This window comes from Odontesthes bonariensis, chromosome 10 (genome assembly GCF_027942865.1).
Source record: "Odontesthes bonariensis isolate fOdoBon6 chromosome 10, fOdoBon6.hap1, whole genome shotgun sequence".
Classification (NCBI taxonomy): domain Eukaryota; kingdom Metazoa; phylum Chordata; class Actinopteri; order Atheriniformes; family Atherinopsidae; genus Odontesthes; species Odontesthes bonariensis.
Window position 1 is genome coordinate 30,864,422 of NC_134515.1, and position 19,156 is coordinate 30,883,577.

The window sequence follows — 19,156 nt, forward strand, 5'->3', positions numbered from 1 at the left end:
AAATGTTGTCTCCAGGCAGTGTGCAGGAATTCAACCTTTTTTCTTTTTTAGTTAAAGTGGTGACATGTGGAATACAGTAAATCATTCTATTGATTGCGTTTATAAGTTAATGGTGTGCAGGCAGCTGAAATTAAGTACATATAGTTGAGAAGAATTGAGTGATGTTAACACGTTCTCCATGTTAACACAACAGCCTGAATTCATTGCGGTGGGTAGATTGGGTCTGTTCTTTTCTCCAGAATACATGCACAAAAAGCACAATTTAATTGATACTATGGTACAGCATAGGTGACAACTTGCGAGATGCACTTCATCAAAACAACGAGGCAAATTTATTTATATTTTTTGTGCTGTTTAAAAGCCTTTATTTCAGAAATTATTACCATAACTCTGCCCCAAGCTCTAAATTTTGGCGAATCATTCTGTGGACTAGTATTTTAGTGTCATTAAAAGGTTTGAGGTTAATTCCTCGTGATTCACGCTATGTTTATGTAATAATCTGTGTCATGCTCACATCTGTTGAGTTATGAATGCCCCAGCACATAATACAGGAAGTGTTGTTTATTGTATTTTTATTTTTTTCAAATGCATACATGGAATCAGACGTGACGTTTCCACATAATCAGACGATTTATGATGATTTGGTTGGTTTGTGGACTTTTGTACTGTCCAGTACACATCGAACGCTGCTGGTGTTTAAGGAGCATCTTTGCAGCCAACAGAAAAATATTTGGTTTCCTATTTGATCTTTGAACGCTTTTAAAAATCAGGAGGTTTTTGAGTTTGCTCTGTGTCAGGATGAATTTTCTCTTCTCTTTCAGGACTTTTCATATGACGACTCTAAGGTGGAGTTCAACGTGGATGCACCTAATGGTGTGGTGATGGAAGGCTACTTGTTTAAGAGGGCCAGCAATGCCTTCAAGACCTGGAACAGGTAACCACCATGACAAAATATCAATGTGTTGTGCATTGTATCACACTTGTGCGATATGTACAGTAAATATGCATACAGTGCATTTCTCAGTAATGTAAAGATAACCGCTGAAAATAGAGAATCTGATATTTTCCACACAGCACATACTAAAATCCTGATGACATAAGAGATGATACTGATACACAGGAGGAAATTAACACTGTGCAATAAAGGTACATCAGACCCGGCTTGAAAGGCATGTTTGAAAAAGCCTACAGATCCCTATTCACTGAAAGAGAGAAAATGTGTACTGTAGACTCTACTCTATTGAGGGGTTTTTCATGGAAAAAAACCCTCCACATATAAGATATGGTGGAACATAGTTTCAGCAGTCTAATTGATCACTGGTATTACTAGTCCTTTATCTTTGCTGACACATTTGCATTTGAAGGATATTCATCTAAATTGTTTTCTTTGCTTCTCTCCCGTGTCTCGCTAAGACGATGGTTCTCTATACAGAACAGTCAGCTGGTCTATCAGAAGAAGCTCAAGGCAAGTTCATCTATTTTTGAGATATCAGCCTTCCCTGTGGGCTCTAAAAGGTTAAGTGCAGTTATAATGTAGGGAGGGTTAAAAAACACTACAGCAGCACTTAACCTCTCGGAGCTCACTTTACCCCATGGAAAAACTGTTAGCCGGTTAGGTACTCTGAGACATCCACCCCAAGGGAAAATATCTGAACAACTCATTTCTACTTGTGTTGAGTTGTTGATTTTGAATGATTTTAAAAGTTGTTTTTTGTTTGTAGGATTCTCTTACGGTTGTGGTGGAGGACCTCCGACTGTGCTCTGTTAAACCATGTGAAGATATCGAGAGGAGGTTTTGCTTTGAGGTCGTCTCACCCTCCAAGTAAGGGACACTCACTCTCATAAAAACTTAATTTTGAACTGTAATGGCATCATTGCTCCAGGGGTTGTATCTGTCAGTTGGCGCACTTTGGTCCAGTCTAAATATCTACTAAAAATTTGATTCTGAAAAACATTCATGATCTCAAGAGGTTGAAGCTCAGTGACTATTATTTTGCTGACTTTACTTCTTACATTATCAAGTCAAAAATGGTCTGGTCCTTTGGTTCATGGCCAAATATCGAAAAATCAGTTTACATTCCCATTAGCCTTTTCTATGCTTTATGATTAGCTGCAATTGACAACTGTTAACATACTAAGATGCGTCCATGTAACATTAATACATTAACGGTAAAATGTAGTTGTTGAAGAGTTTTAATTCAAATCCTACAAGAACACGAGTTTAAATGAAAAAAACGTTTGATGATTGTAATTTGTGACTATTAAATCACAATCATGAAAATTGTAATAAAACTTATTTTGTTTTGAGGAAATCTTAGACTCAAGTGCAGCAGGAAGTTAATAAAAAAAGGCAAATGTTGGCATTATGCACCAGTTAGGATAAATGTTAGCATACTAACATTAGAATGAGTTAATTTAATTCTTATTTAAACACAAATTAAGTGATTATAGCATTTGATTGATTTCTTGCCTGGAATTCTTGCCACAGCTCAAAAAAAAGTTCAGTAATGTATTGAAAATGATCACATGTCAATATGTGAGAACATACAGTACCTGCTAAACATCTAAACATTTAGTCCAAAGCACTACCATGTCTTAACAATTACCACCAGGTTGCTACAATGTCTTTTAGACTGTTAGTAGTCTTGACTAACTTCAATTTTTCTATTGGGCTTTTGGAAATGATTAACACATTTTTGGGGAAACCTATAAATACCTGTTTATTAGCAAATGTTAGCATGCACATAAGCATACGCAGTTGTAAGCAAAGTGCATTTTGATTGGGGAATGTTTTGTGTGTCTAACAGGAGCTGTATGCTTCAAGCCGAGTCTGAGAAGCTAAGACAATCTTGGATTCAGGCAGTTCAAGCTAGCATTGCTTCAGCGTACAGAGAGAGCCCTGACACTTACTCCATAGAGGTGAGTCATAATTACTGGTAATGAAACATCATAGCTAAGTTTTACTGTTTTTTAAGAGACTTTTCTATATTGTTGCAGTTTTTTTTCATTCTATGCTACTTTGTGCTTAAACTTTTACTCGACAGCAGTAAATTCTGCTTGATACTAATTCGAATGGCTTAAGTCCTTCAATGTGATAGTAGGGCTGGGCGATATAGGAAAAAGTCATATCACGTTTTGTTTTTTTTCCCCAGTCGATATTGATATATATCACGTTATAAAACAAGTCACTATTTTGTGAATTTTAAATGTTTCCTGTTACTTTTATTTGAGGTTTGAAGCTATCAGAAGGTTAATTTTTAATTAAATATTTATTTTCTGACAAAGTTGAACATGACATGTAACACTATACAACTGTTTCAGTTAAATACAGAACAGGTATTTCAAATTAAAATCCTATATCTAACCGGTCAACTAATCAAAAAAAAATTTGCATTCTCTGTGCTCAGACGGGTGGCGCTGCTTCAGGTGATTAGTGGTATTCCCTGTCTTTGTCAGAACATGTTCTTGACATAATTTGCAATGTACATCACTCTTTTTTTTTTTTTATGTCAGGCTTCTAAAAACCAAAATACCTCCACACCACTGAACTTTTCGGGTCCTTTTTTTTATCAACAATGTCATCCCGTACGCCTTGGGCTGTGTCTTCCGTCGTTTCTTCTGAGGGAGCACTGATTTTCTTTTTTTCTTTTACAAGGCTGCAGCAGCACAAACAAACACGCCACGATTAGCTGCTGGCATGGCTCTATTCCAGCCACATGATTGGTTCAGCGCGGCGCAACTCCCGTTGTCATTGGCTATTCATTTTGTCTGTCAAAAGATGGACGAATGTAGTCTATCGGAAAGTATATCGACCATGTTTCATATCTCTATCGAGGCAAAGTTATTCCTCGATAGTTATCGTTTTATCAACCAGCCCTATGTGATAGTCACTTTTACATCAGTCAAAGGTCTCTTTCTCCCTGCTATTGTTGAATTGAGCCTTTACTGGACACTATTACATTAGGAAATAGATAAATTGCTTTGCTGCCATCCATCCTAATGGATGCTTGTGTTATGTTTATTTTTAGCATCTGGACAGAACAGCCTCTCCGTCCACCAGCAGCATAGATTCAGCCAGTGAGCCACGGGAGCACGGTGGCAGGGGGGAGACACACCTGCAGCGCATCCAGTGTCTACCAGGGAACGAGCAGTGCTGCGACTGTGGTCAGGCCGACCCTTGCTGGGCCTCGATCAACCTGGGCATCCTGTTGTGTATCGAGTGCTCTGGCATCCACAGGTACAGAATAGGAAAAGCGTCTGTCTTTTAGATAAATCATACATACGTCAACATACATTTACTCAACTACATGTGTGAGACAAGCATATGACAGATGACAGTATTCGTTGCTTATTTATGAAAACTGCACTCCTGCTAAATCTTCTAACATTTGTTTAAAGTCTTGTGTATTAATGTATATGTGACTGTTGCTTTATGGCTCCACAAGGAGCTCTGTGTCAAGTCTTTGAACTGAACAAACGAGTCTGAAGACTTGCAGATGATTAACAGAGGAGATGTGGAGTTATCTCAGCTTGAGGGTGTCACTGAAAGCTCAGAATGCAGAAAGGTATTTGTTGCTTCTAGTCACATTTTTGTTCCGTCAAAGGTACAGAAATATGACTGAAATATGAATTTAACCCGCTCAGACCCAAGACTTTGAAAATATGCTTCTGAAACCGAGTTTCTGGAATATTTCGAACAGTCTGCCAAAACCATCAGTCCATTTTCTAATCTTAAACGGGCTTAGGTCCAGTAGTCTTGGTGGAATTTCTGGATCTGGAGTTCATGTATGGCTTTTCCTTTGCGTGACGGAGCTTTAACCTGCATCTGTGTGAACCATGTCTGTCTTGTGAGAGACTCTGTCTCTCTTAGGTGCTGTTACTGGGTTGTTGGCCATCAGCCTTTTTGGAGACATGATGCTGCCATTGAATTCAATATGAGCAAATATCTTATACGTCTCATATTTCAGCATCTGAAAATTTAAGCGCTAATTTATTATAGAATAGAAAAATATTTTATTCATTCCCCATAGGGGGGAATTCGAAATTAGCTCAAACTTTATCTATTTATTTGAAATATTTACAATGATTGTATATTAGAATTAATTATAATATTTATTGATGCAAAAGAAAACAGGGAATAGAATAATTATGAAAGAATTGTAGAGGTAATGCCAATGAAAACATCTCTCATCGAGGGAAAGGCCACCCTTGGTTTTCAGCCTTCTCTTTTTACATACTCCCCTTTAACCACAGAATGGGAAAACGGGGTCTAACTGCATTTACATAGTTGTATGTAAAATTACTGCACTGTGTAGCTCCAACAAGCAAGTTACAAGTAGCGTACCTTTAAGTGGATTTAAGTAAAGAATCCTACTGCCATGTGCTGTACAGCTGATGGCTCAGAACACTGAAAGAGGTGCCAGGTGCTACTTCAACCTTGTGTTGCTAAAGAAGGCAACCACATTCTGCAGCACACTGCTGAAGGATTAAAGTGCAGTACTTTGCTTTATTGGATCAGTTGAGCTTTGACTTTGGGTTTTCATTGAGTCCGCTGAAGAGTTGAATTCACTGACAGATCCCTGTGAAGAGGATGTAAAGCTTCTAAATGAAGGTGCCATGCTGTGGAAAATTTGATTCCTCCTTACCCACATCAGTTTACTGCACTAACACAACACACTATTGCGTCGTTTTCTTGTTTGTTTGTTTGTTTTTAGCCGTCGAGGTGTCACAGTGAAGAAAATGATTTTCAGCACTTGTGTGTGTTCATTTTAAGTTGCGATCGTCACTGCTTATGTATTCACGAATGCTGCTCCTTAGTGTGCCCCCACCTGTTGAATATTCATGCTCCCTCTTTGGGCTCGTCCTCTCCCAGTGAGGTCAGACGAGGCCTTTTGTCCCAATATGTTTTTTTGCCAGAACGTGGAACTGTTGCCTGGATACCAGACAGTGATTTGCATCACATTAGGAGGCTGGAATAATACTTGTAGCTATTCAGAGTAGGTCACCGCACAACACCAAACTGTACAATTCATTTGTTCAACTTCCTATTTTCCTATTGGAACAACAGAAGCTGCCTTTGTAAGATTCCAAATGAAGACCAAGTCAAGAGAACAGTCATATCAAAGTCTTCCACCTTTACCATTAAGTTGTTTGACCGCAGAACAGCAACATTTGTTTTGTACTCAAAATATGTTTTTTTTTTTTTTTTTGTTGCAGGAGTCTTGGGGTTCACTGTTCAAAGGTGCGCTCACTCACACTGGACTCCTGGGAACCAGAATTATTAAAGGTATAGTATTCTGTTGATGCTTTAGAGCACAGATTTCCAAAGTCTGAGACACTAAAGGGCCCAGCATGGTTGCTGCGATGGCTCGCGCGAGCGGTGTCGATGATGTCACGTTTCCGTGCCGGCCATTTATAGTGGCGCAAGTCGATGCGCCAGTAGTTGCAATTTTTTCCGCCACAGAGGTGTCGCTGCTACGTAAAGGTTACCGCTAACTACTCTACAACGATGAAAGTGGAGAAGAAAACAATGCCACTGTCATCAATGATACTGCTGCAGTATCTGGAAGATGAAATGCTGCTTTGAACCTTGCTGGAGAAAAGGCGACGAAAGAGAAAGATTACTTGCATAATAGCTGATGAGCCTACAGAAGTTGAAATTTCATTACGCATGATGATGCCCATCTCACCTCCAAATTCCTGAGCATTCTCACCCATTACTTTGCTGATGAGCCTGCAGAAGTTGAAATTTCAATAGGTGTGTTCTCACCATTATAGTCTGATATAGTACTTAGTTATAGGACTTTTAAGTGTATTGTGTTACCCTTTCTTTGTTTGTTTGTTAGTGTGCTTCAATGGACACACTTGGGAATTATCGTTACCTTTCAGGATGCAATAATAATAATAATAATAGATCGGTTTTATATAGCGGTTAATACTCAAAGCCGCTTCCAGTGAATACCAGTGAATGAAACGACAGTAAATTCCTAACGACATCATTTATTAACAAATAATTTCGCAAAGTATTTTACATGACAACCTTCAGCCGTGAGCCTGTTTTCGAGTTGGTCCATCCGGTTTGTCGTTCTCCGCGCACGCCAAGTTAAAAATTTCGACTGGTGCACGACAACGCGCTGCGCCGCCTTTTCATGGCACTCGCCAGGACAGAAACGTCATTATGACGTCACCATAAATCCAGCTTAAGCCTCCCCTCTGTTTGCAGTTTGAAGGAAAGACACCAAGTTTTTGCTTGGTTTTATTAAATTCTAATTATGGTGTTCAATGTCATACAAACATGAGAAAATATATCTACACTGAAGTAAATGCATAAATGGTCTGTTCTTAGGTATGAATTAGTTTCTGATAACAGTCAAACTCCCTTCCAAAAACTATTTATCTGAGCTTTTCAACCTAAGGAAGCCCACCTCACACTTTGGAAACCTCTGCTTTGGATGAATGTGTCTTGAGAAGGGGGGTGAGGGATGGGGGCAGCAGCTGAGATGCTGCAGGTTACCATCTTAGCGAGAAGACCCTTAATACAATTTCTCTTTTTTCCCCAATTGTAGTTGATGTGTGAGCTTGGAAACAGTGTCATCAACCACATCTATGAAGGCTCATATCAACACCAAGGTCTAAAGAAGCCATTACCATCCAGTTCAAGGTAGGGAGGTATAAAAAAAAAAATATTAAAAAAAAACCATGGTTACAAAAGTATCTTCCTTCTGAGGCGCTAAAATCTAATGTGGCGTTTTTCTGTGCAGGCAAGAAAAAGAGGCTTGGATTAAGGCGAAGTATGTGGAGAAGAAATTCCTGAAAAAGCTGGGGTCCACGGGGATACTTATCAATGGAGACAGGAAGTTGGAGCGGCGGTGGAGCGTGAAGAAGTGTCGGAGACACAACAGTGCTACCACTGTACCCAAAACGCGGCGAAGATACCGACAAGAGCCCGGAAGCACCTCCCCGTCCACCCTCTCCACAGGTGTGTGAGATGAGGAGTTTAATTTGTTTTCACTGAGTCACATTTGAGTTCCGACCCACAGCAGCCGACCGTTGATCATTTCCATATTTGATGTTTTTATACAAAATTACGTGTTCATATTTTCTCTTGGGCTGTACAAACAAAACAAATGGAGTAGACTGTTGGACAATAAAATATAGAATTCTTTTACAAATGGTTTTGCTTTATGGTATAACTTGTATTGTTTTCCTATGTTTGTCTGACAGCAGCCGCCAAGTTCAGACGAGAGTCTCTGTTTTGTCCTGATGAGCTGGATTCTCTCTTCTCCTATTTTGACACAGGATCTGGGCCTCGAAGTAAGCAACTCACAAGTTGGCTCACACCCTTACGAATACATGTGGATTAGGGGTGTAACGGTATGAAAATTTAACCTCACGGTTATAGTGACCCAAATGATCACGGTTTTCGGTATTATCGCGGTATTTTTAAAAGTGTGTTCAATCTGTTCAGAAAGCACTGATAGGCCTACACAAGCTGAAAAAAGTGCAACAGTGTTTATTATATTGCAAAATCTTATACAAAACATCAACAATTAACATTAAAGGAACAAGAGTGCAGCATGTAAACAGCTTATTTGTCAGAAACATTTCCAGTAGTGCAGGTTTAAATGATACAAATCCAAACATTCAAGCTAATTTTGCGTTTTGGCCGCGTATTGCCGCGGCAAGTCTGCACAGTTTCAGACTGCGAATGTTGTTGTGTTTGTTTTAAAACGAAATACAGTGTTACAGAGCGAAATACAGGCTAACTGGGTGAAATACAATCTTACAGGGCAAAACACAGGTGAATTTGGGCGATTTTGAATTATTTTTTCCGTCTGAAAGTTACAATTCCGTTTCAAAGGGTACATTCTGCGATTTCCGTTCGTTTTCCGTTATCGCGGAAAGTCGTTGGCTCTACGCATGCAAAGAGATACTGTAGCCTACAACTGTATGATAAACGCAACTCAAATGTGCACCCGTCTAGCTCTGAGGCTAACGTTAAAGATGTGTCCCGATTAGCTCCACACTAACACCACTGAACGAACATGTGCATGTGCCGTAGGCATCTGTTTAGATTATTGACACGTTATTAAAAAGTTAGACAGACGGATCATTGCATTCTGCTTCAACCCGATGTCCCCACACCATGCATTTATTTATGCATTTGAGCTGAAACGTTAACTTACCTTGCATTGGCTATACAGTTGTGGGTGATGATCACGGAGATGAGCAAGGAGATTTGACGTATTGCCACCTTTAGCAGAAACTTTTTTCCTGCATGTTCTGCAGACAGGATAACCATCTTCTATCAACTGTCCCCCGGCATTCTTATAAAAACCAAAATATGCCCATACTTCGGATTTAGTCCTCTTAGAGGGCTGATAAATGTCCTGACTCTGAGTGCTGTCATCTACACCTTCGGCCATGATTCCAACTTCAAGAAATGCACGTTGTAGGCTGCGCAGTGAGCATGCGCGACAAATTAAGAACTCGGATGAGGCTGGGAAGGATTAAACTCACGGTTTTCATACCGTGTTATTAACCATTATTAACGATATTTGAAATGAATGCGGTAATTGTTATTGTCAACACTTTTTATCGTGGTTTACCGTCATACCGGTAACCGCTACATCCCTAATGTGGATACAATGTTTGAATCTTGTTTTAATGCGCGCCTGTGCACGAATTAAAGAATTCTGATCAGCCTGTAACGAGACAGTGTTGAATAATGTGTCCATGTTGTGGCGTCTCCCGGTCTGGCAGGCCTGAGCAGTGATAGCGGCTTGGGCGGAAGCACCGACGGCAGCTCAGACATCCTGGTGTTCGGCAAAGTGGTCAACAGCGTCACAGAGGAGGGTGGGTCTAGTTTTAGAACATTTTACAGCAGATAACAAGTACAGGAATGTTTCATGTTTTGGGAAGCCTCGTGAGGATCTCTGGTTGGGTTGTGTGCAGAGTGTGAGGTGTCCGAAGACTCGAGTGGTGAGGCTGAGCTGGAGGCGGAGCCAGAGACGTTGGACCCGGAAGACGTGAGGGAGCTCCATCCTGGAGCGCTGCTCTACAAAGCTTCGAAAGCACGCAACCTGCCAGCCATGGCTGAAGCATTGGCTCATGGAGCCGATGTAAACTCTGTTAAGGATGATGACGAAGGAAAGACGCCCCTCATACAGGCTGTGATTGGGGTGAGTCCAGAAAATTCTCATACTGGAAGCATCCCGTCTCAGTTTGTGTTTCAGTGATGGACCATAAACACTCAAAGTGGTCATATTATGGAAAAAAATCACTCTTTTTGTATACTCATATGTGAGTGTTTGGAAGCCACCACCACACCAAATCATAACCCTGGCATTTTGTTTTGGGCCCTATAGCTCTGAAAATGTGACATCCAGTCAGATGTTCAGGGGAAAGTTACTTCACTTCTCAAACTTATCCAACCTCTGTATCTCCATCTAACTTCAGCTTTAGATGATGCTCATCATAGGCACTACATCAATGTTCCATATCCCGACGAGGAAATCTGATCGCTAAATGGCATTCTTTCTTCTTTTTTTTCCGGTCAGAAGATGGAATTTCCCATTTTGTTATTGAATGCTCCCTCGGTACAGCACTCGTAAAGGCCATTACAAAAACAAGCATGTGAAACATTGGTCATATCATCAACAGTTTTTAATGTTGGCTGGGTGAGGGGTGATGAGGGGTTCTCATCAGTCTCAAAAGAGGCAGACTCTGAAAAAGAGAAGGCCAGAGTGGACTCGACTAGCTAATGCAAATGTCTGAATATCTATTTTCACATTGCTTTGTATTCCTGAATATTTAGCAAAGTTTTGTTGTGAGTACCTGGCTAAATGGTAACTATTTTTTTAGGGTTCATTGATCACCTGTGAGTTCCTGCTCCAGAACACTGCTGATGTCAACCAAAGAGACGCGAGAGGGAGGGGCCCCCTGCATCACGCCACATATCTGGGACACACGGGGTGAGTCATGAGCGTCAAAGCAGCTGTTAACTCCCTCTGCATCCAGCAGAGATGCAGCAGTGTGTGGAGTGGTTGCAAACACATTCGTTACCACTGCACAAATGGTTTACAGCTCAATGAAGCTGTACTCTGTTGAAACGATGCTCGGTATGCCTGAAACCGTGGCCCTCGTGCACTTCAGAAACTTGTCTGGACGACTCGTGAAAAATTAAAGTGCAAATATTGTGTTCACGGAACCTGTACCACGGTGTCACGCAAATCTGCAGCTGACATTGTCTTTACAGAACTAGGTATTACGTTTATTTTGGCTCAAACTTACATCATTGACAGTTGTGGGACTGATATTTCCTTGTTGCTTTGCGCACCCTAATGCGACTACTAGCGCAGCAAAACTCCTGAGTCTACTGAACTGTACTACTGAACTGATTGTGAATTTGCAGGTCTAATTTTTTCACGGTTGTTTCCTCAAAAAGAACCTGCGTACACCAACTGAGAGGCTTGAAACGCAGTTTTCGAAAATAAGATATTCGTGTTGCATTGCTAAGCTGAACACACGCCTTCGGAGAGGGCATATCTGTTTGATCGTGTGCTTGTCCTTAATGATCCCCATTTCTTTTATATTTCCAGGCAGGTATGTTTATTCCTTAAAAGGGGAGCTACACAGAATGATGGCGATGAAGATGGCCAGGACCCTTTAAGTATAGCCGTGCAGCAAGCCAACGCAGATATCGTCACACTGTATGTTCATTAACAAACATGGTGTAGATTCAGTTGTTTGCGTCTAGCGTTGGCATATAATCAACATTCTGCTCTTCTTATTTTTCTGTCTCTTCTGCAGGCTGCGTCTGGCCAGGATGAACGAGGAGATGCGGGAGTCGGAGGGTCCCTTCGGACAGCCAGGTCAATACCCAATCAGCAGCCCCACTGAGCAGCAGTATAAGAAATGCATTCAGGAGTTTATCTGTCTCCATATAGCACACTGCTGATTAAGTCCACTTAATCAGCAGTGCGACAGAGTGCAGGGGGTGCCAGTATACATATTTTGAGACCTGTTGCTTGTCTGAAAGAGACCTTTATTAGATTTATTCCTTTCTCCACATCAGTATGTACATCGTGTTCCTCTCCCCTGCACAGTCTGTTGACTTTTAGACCAGAAACCTGCCAGCAGTCAACCTCCCTCTCAGGATACAAGAGCAGCTCAGTGTTTATCTCCTTTACTGATGTCAGATTTGACCAAATGAAAAAAACAAATCAGATGAGATGATTTTAGGAAGGGCAGGGAATTGAACAACAGAGAGAATACTACAGTTGAAAGGCCAGTCTCTTGTTCAGCATCCTGAAGTAAAAGACTTGTTCTAATAGACATTTTTATACGACTCACATATTGCTAATATGGGATGTCATACAGCTTCATGTCAAAAGAGGCGAACTATCCCTTCTAAGTACTATATCAGATTATAATGGTGATAACACACCTATTGAAATTTCAACTTCTGCAGGCTCATCGGCTATTATGTAAGTAATCTTTCTCTTTCGTCGCCTTTTTGCCGGGAAGGTTCTAAGCAGCAGTATCATTGATGATACTAATACAGTGCTATTGTTTTCTTCTCCACTTTCGTCGTTGTGGGGTAGTTAGCGGTAACCTTCACGTAGCAGCCTCTGTGACGGAGAAAATTGTAACTACTGGCGCATCGACTCTCGCCACTATAAATGGCCGGCACGAAACCGTGACGTCATCAATACTCCTTGCACGAGCCATCACGGTAATCATGTTAGAGCCTTTTGCGCGTCAGGCTCTTGGAAGAGAGCGTGTGTTCCAAGACGTGTAGCTATCCTTGCGGAGACAGACGAATGGCTGACATCGCGATTTAGATTGCCAAAGTCTGTGCTGCTGCAAATATGCAGCTTGCTAGAGTCACAACTCCAGAGAGAAACCCAGAGAAGGCATGCCAGATTATTCTGGAATGCTGCGTTTTGCACAATATTGCCACGATACGAGGGTCTCCCACTACCTGAACCAGCCCAGACAGACAACATGCCAGGGGAGCCCCCCTCATGGACCGCCCCATCAAAGTGCCATCATGATGAGGCAACAACTGATTGCACGGCTTTAGTTGCACTCATCGAGCGCCTGGCGAGACGTTTTTTTTTCTTTTAAGCCATTTTCATATAAAACTATTTCTTCTTTATTTCTGTGACATTATGAACTACAGATGACACGGAATTAACAGCGCTCGCAATTGCTTCCCATTTCTTCGCTTTAGCAGGTCCCGTAATTCCAATGCTGACACTACTAAATGACAGATTTTACATTTTGGATCTCTGAAAGCAGAACTTCAATCTTGGAGCCTCTAAAGTTTTTTTTTTTTTTTGTGCCTTGTCGGTATAACTCCTCGTTTCCCTGAAACTCCTCAGTTGAATTGGAGATAGCCAATTTACCACAACACTTGTAGCCACATTAATTGGAAATGCACCAATTTCAAGTTAGGTGGAATTGTTTATTCATCAACATGACGCATGTTGTCTGATCCTGTCTCATCCTAATGAGCCACATAAGAGCCAGCCTCCTGACTGGCTAACTCATGATCAATCAAACCTTGTGTTCTGTTTTTTTTCTTTTTTTAATATATTAATCATAAGCTCTGCAGCGCTTTATTTGAAGATCACGGCTCCGATGAGGGAGAAGATGAGGCTAGCAATAACTGTGACTAAAATGACAGAGAAACGAATAATCAGGAAATGATCTTTGGAATCATTTTTCCAGATTAACCGAGAGCTTGATTGCGTAACGCTTTTTATGCTTAATTAAAAGCAACATGCACTTTTTCTGACCAACAGCGATTTCAGTTTTCTTTTTAATTCATGAAAAAAAATTGCATGCAATGAGTAATTCATAGTCACTATTTTTTTTTATTTTTTATATTATTATTTGTTACAACAGTGCAGATTATATTTTTTTAAACACACACAAAAGCAGTATTAAGCGCTCCTTAAATGTTCTCTACTGTTTCTTCATATTGAATCACTCATCGGTGGGAGTTTTTCTGTACTGGAAGGTGGACTTTTTTTGATAAATCACTCAAAGTATACTGTATATACAGTATTTGTTTGTTAAAATTGTTGTTTATGGTAATCTGTTGTATCATGACTCGGCCTGTTACATATGTTCTTTGTTTAGAATGCATGGGTAGATGTTACCCAGGTTCTCCAAAGCCCTGTTGTTTTTGTTAACTTCTCCACCCAATGTAGTGAATATGAGTATGTGACATTTAGCATTATTGAATAATCTGGATATGACATCAGTGCAAGGATGTCATAATTTTTTTATTTATATATATATACCATTTCCGTTTTTTGTTAAATTAAAAAGGAACTGTGCAGAAGTTATTGTGATGTTGTTGGGGACTCAACTTTGGCTTTTATATTTTACATTTAGTTTGAGTTTAGGCGTAATAGTTTACTGGAGCAATATTGTTTTTTAACGCCTGGTGAAAAAATGGGACAAAGCAAATATTTCTAAAATCTTACTAATGAGGCCTGTTGTTGCCCTCTACACGTTCAGAAAACGTTTTAATGTTTTTTAGTTGTAGCATTTTTTTAAACTAAATATAACACCCCGTCTTAGTATAAATATTTGCTTTAGAAGCTTGATGATGAGTTACTTCAAGCTAAAGAGCTAACGTCCTAGCATTAGCCAGTCACAGCAGCTCTTCAAACATCGTGTACTTTTCTTTTCCTGAATGGTTTATTGCCTCATGTTTCATTCTTACAGTTGTGTGTAATCAAGTTCAATTAGGGATTTTCAGGAGAAAAAAAAAATTCCACACCCACAAACTTGCTTATGGTTAATGTTTTCTAGCACTAAGTGTTAGCAAACAGCTTATTAGCATGGTCCCTTTCTGGACATGAAGTTCATGTATTCAAAATGAATATCTGAACTGTATGTTATGTTTGTAATCCTCTCAAAGTATTGTCCCTTAATAAATAAATAAATAAATAAATATATATATATCATCAAAGTTCCATGATGTTTAGTCTTTGATGATTTTTTTTTTTTAGCACCAAATTTATTTTCTTAAAGACATGACGTCTTTCTGTCATGGCCAAAGCTCAATTAGCTTTAGAGTTATTGCAATCGACAATTTGATGATTTGATTGAATTGAAGTAGTTAACACTTTATTTATCTCCAAAGGAAATGTCATTGGAACAGTATAAATTACTAAGGAAAATAAAGAAAATCTCAAATTTAAAATTAAAATGAGTTGACAAACTCTTGGAAAGTTTGAAGTGTAGCCAAAACATCCATGATTGACATTTCAAATAAGTTATCAGGTGAAAGATTTTTTTTTAGGTTTAGGGAAAGGCTTGGTTTGCATAACCCCACTTGATTTTTCAAATTATGTGAATTAAATGCGTTTTGATGCCCCCCCCTCACCCCCCTAAATGCTTCTGTTATGGCACACTCTTGCTTTTCTGTAAAATCCCTATCTGACCTGGTTTACAGCAGCAAAATTCAAAATGGGTATAAATAAATGTAAAATAAATTCATTTCAAATCGCTTTCTTCAGTGATGTGACAGATAAAACAATCATTTGCATTGAGCCATTGAAGGATTCTATCTTGTATTGCTTGGTGTGTCTACAGTGACTGTTGTGTATATGACCCAAAAAACTATTAACATCTCTTGCTTGTATAATGCCATTTGTTTTAACTTTCTTGTGTTTTTTCTGTCTCTGACTGTTATCTGTACAGTTTCTTTAAATGTTGAAAGAGATTCTGTGTTTCTGTGCATATTAACACTACCTGATGCTCATGTTTTCTTCTAGTATGCTCTAAAATAATACTGAAAATAAACAGAATGTTTGACTAAACACTAACCTCTCTCTTTGCATCTGTGCTTCATTTGTAAAACATCTTTCCCATGCTTTGACAGTCGTACTAACTTTCTAAACTAACTAAATTTCTAACATGGGCACTAACGATGGAACAGATATCTAGCACTTCATGGCATAATCTATCATTAACATTGAGGTGTTGTAGAAGTAATGGGTTTGATGAAAACCTTACATGCTGCGTACCTGTGGACAAATGACCTTTATCCAGAGTAAGAAGGGCTTCCCTGGCCTTCACAACAAACCCCTTGTAAGGTATTTGTCCACAATAAAATCTTCTAAACCTATGTTGCTGCACACATCTGTAGTATTTTGCTTGGCTTTTGTCTGTCAGACTGCTTATTTAGACTTTACCTCTTAGATTTAGGTATTTATGTTGACACCTTTTAACTTGGTTGCTCAGCACCATATCCTATCAGCTGTCTCCGTTGCACATGCTTTATTCTCCATGCTGCTTGTTTTACTCTTTCAAAGCTTTTTTTATCTAAATTAGTAAGCTTTCTTTGTGTTTCAGAAAATATTTGTTTGCCTTCGCTTGCAAACTTTAGTGTTATGAATTGGATGTTAACTGACAAAGTCAAATGACTAATTGGCTGTTAAATGACTAAATTAAAACGTGACTTCAAAGATCACTTATGTACTCTGTAGAAGCAGTTATGGCAGATATTAGAGCTCCAAGACATGTCATAAGTCTTTGCAAGGATTTTACCAAATCATCACAGATCGTCTGAAGCTTATTGGATGGAAAGTGTCTGTGAGAGGTCATCTTCAGTGCTCTCAGCAGATGTTCTATAGGGTTTAATCTAGGTTCTGACTGAGCCACACAGGGTTATTCAGAGACATGCCTTTAAGCCACCCCATTGATGTCTTGGCTTTTTTGTAGGTTGTTGTGCAGAAATCTGAACCAATGTCCTATTCTTAGGTTTCTGCACTTTAGTGTAACAGTCCCTACTGCTGAGAAGCACCCTGATAGTATAATGCTTCCACTACCATGCTTCAGTACAGAAATGGTAATAGCAGGCAAACCGCAATCTAATGGATTTGTTTCTTAGTTTGTATGAATAGCTGTTTCCCTTATCACAGCATTGCTATTATGTCTACTGAAAGTTGCTTTGACTGAGTGGTTTGCCTTTTTCATCCTGGAATGCATTGTGAACAGTTGGATCTTATACTGTACAAACAGATGTGTACCTGTTCAAACTCTAGCAATACAGTTTGCCACATATGAAACATCTAAAGCATAATTGAGCCAAACAGGACAACCCTGACAAGAGTTTGGAGCCACATAAAAAAGAATTGTCTTTACGATTGTTTCTCAAAGTGGAGGTTTTAGTTTTTGATCTGTAATGTTTTTAGAAGATTCTAAAAAAAAAAAATGTTTCTTTTGTATTTCACTGAGACACTGAGTGCAAGTAGCAAAGCAAAAAAATAATTAATTAATTAAAACTGGAAGACGAGCAGGAAGCGAGGGGGTCAGAATGTTTTCAGAAGGGACTGTTACACTGACTATTTTCTAAAACTCAAATGATTAATCTCATTTTAATGTTAATTGTTAATTGCTCTCAACAAATGCAATAATGGTCTCAGCTCTGCTTTCAATATGCTGCTTCTAAGCTCCAAACAGGGGAGGTTAAAATAAAGTAACGCTAAGAAACCTTCCTCTCACTCAGTGGTCTTCCTCCTTTTTTTTCTTTTTCTTTGTATTAGCTGTGCCTGGGAGCTCTCACGAACACAAAAGAGTTCAGCTATGTTGTGGCTGTAGACTCAGCAGTTGCCATGTCGATGACAAAATGTGAACGCTCAGTATTTGGAAAGCTGAAAGAGGGGAAGCTTCATGGTTCCTCAGCCTGTTTTTAACCCTTCACTCACGTGGCTCCTCTACTGTTTTTAAGTCCTCCGCTTGTATTCTTAACTTTATTGTAAAGGATGCTTGGATTGTCAAAGAAAACCAGGTCTCTGGCTGTGATTTTCACCGTTCTTCTTTCCTCTTGTTTTCTACTCCAGGAGACGCCACGTACCTCGACATCTTCCGGGAATTTTCCCACATGGCATCCCACAATCCAGAGAAACTGAAGCGGAGGAGTTTGCACTTCCGACACTCCTTCAGATAGTCGGCCAAGCATCTGGAGAGAGGCATAATACTTGAACAGAGAAACTTTCCATACATTAGTCATAGCTGGGGTGTGACGACAAGTGAATCCAAGGAGATTCCAATAGGTTCCAATATCATAATACACTATTACATTCTCTGTTGTACTCCGCTGAGAAATCCACAGAAGTCACATTAAAAGTCTATTAAAACTAAAATACATTTAGGATAGATGCATTGCATTTCTGATAAAACTCGGATTTGCAGAGGACTTTTCTCTTTGAGGATTTGCTGGTCTTTTCCTCTTAATTATGTACATGAACACATTTCTCCTGCAGTGTCAGATGAGCACTTGTTTTGTTTCTTGTGGCTTGAATGACCACTTGTTTGTAGGATTTTTTTTCTATTTTACCATATATGAATGTTAGTTGTTCTGTATGTGTACTGTATGCATGCACTCGGTTATATTTTATACTCAAACTTGAATCCAGCCACAGATAAGAGGTGTCATCAGCGTTAGTTCTCTTGATGAGCAGTTTGTTTTGATATTAAATGTGTTTTTATTTTGCATCGACTATGCAGGTGTAGTCCTTGTGTCATTTTGATGGAATGTACTTGCAGTATCACTGTGAAATGCAGTCTTTCTGTTCATGTAAACATGCTGTAGAGGTGTAAATATATCTGAAGGAGAGATGGGTGGAAATAAAATTTTCAACACAAACAAAGCTAAACAAAGCTGGTAGAGATGTTCAGATGGAAAATGATGATGGCTCAGACAAGGCCCATTGATGTGGAGGATCATGTCACAATTATTATTGTATTTAAGATAAACCATTAAAAAGATGTTTAAATGTCTACATTTTCACAAACACATTACATAATTAATAGACACACATACTGGATTACAACTAATTTGTTGACTGATGTTTCAATTGTATTAAATAGTATTGTGAAATAATTCACAAATATGTAAAAAAAAAAAAAAAAAAAAAAGGGAATGTGATGTCTGTTCTAAATCTCTGTTTGGAAAGTGAAAAAACACAATTATTTTCAAAATTATGCAGCTTCGATAAGTGGTCTCTCAGGAATAATCTACTCCTAAATGTCAGGAAAACGATATCTATATATCTATATATTGTATAGAACCTGACAGGGGTGGATCTACCGGGGTGGCATTGGCACACGAAAGCCTTGCCACCCC

General features: G+C 39.3%; 1 protein-coding gene across 2 annotated transcripts in view; it reads left to right on the forward strand.

The window, feature by feature from the left end:
* The window catches only part of LOC142389965 (arf-GAP with coiled-coil, ANK repeat and PH domain-containing protein 3-like), a 90,983-nt gene extending 72,254 nt beyond the window's left edge, over positions 1-18,729 (forward strand). Inside the window, exons 11-25 of one of the 2 annotated variants that reach the window (XM_075475242.1) lie at positions 822-934; positions 1,414-1,465; positions 1,722-1,822; positions 2,808-2,919; positions 4,029-4,237; positions 6,217-6,286; positions 7,566-7,660; positions 7,761-7,978; positions 8,224-8,313; positions 9,763-9,855; positions 9,955-10,181; positions 10,864-10,973; positions 11,601-11,711; positions 11,812-11,873; positions 17,871-18,729. In XM_075475242.1, coding sequence (XP_075331357.1) covers positions 822-934; positions 1,414-1,465; positions 1,722-1,822; positions 2,808-2,919; positions 4,029-4,237; positions 6,217-6,286; positions 7,566-7,660; positions 7,761-7,978; positions 8,224-8,313; positions 9,763-9,855; positions 9,955-10,181; positions 10,864-10,973; positions 11,601-11,711; positions 11,812-11,873; positions 17,871-17,977 — 1,770 coding nt within the window. In that variant the 3' untranslated portion in view covers positions 17,978-18,729. The remainder of the gene's footprint in view (positions 1-821; positions 935-1,413; positions 1,466-1,721; positions 1,823-2,807; positions 2,920-4,028; positions 4,238-6,216; positions 6,287-7,565; positions 7,661-7,760; positions 7,979-8,223; positions 8,314-9,762; positions 9,856-9,954; positions 10,182-10,863; positions 10,974-11,600; positions 11,712-11,811; positions 11,874-17,870) is intronic. The other variant, XM_075475243.1, reaches the window with a different exon arrangement.
* The last annotated feature ends 427 nt before the right edge of the window (positions 18,730-19,156 follow it).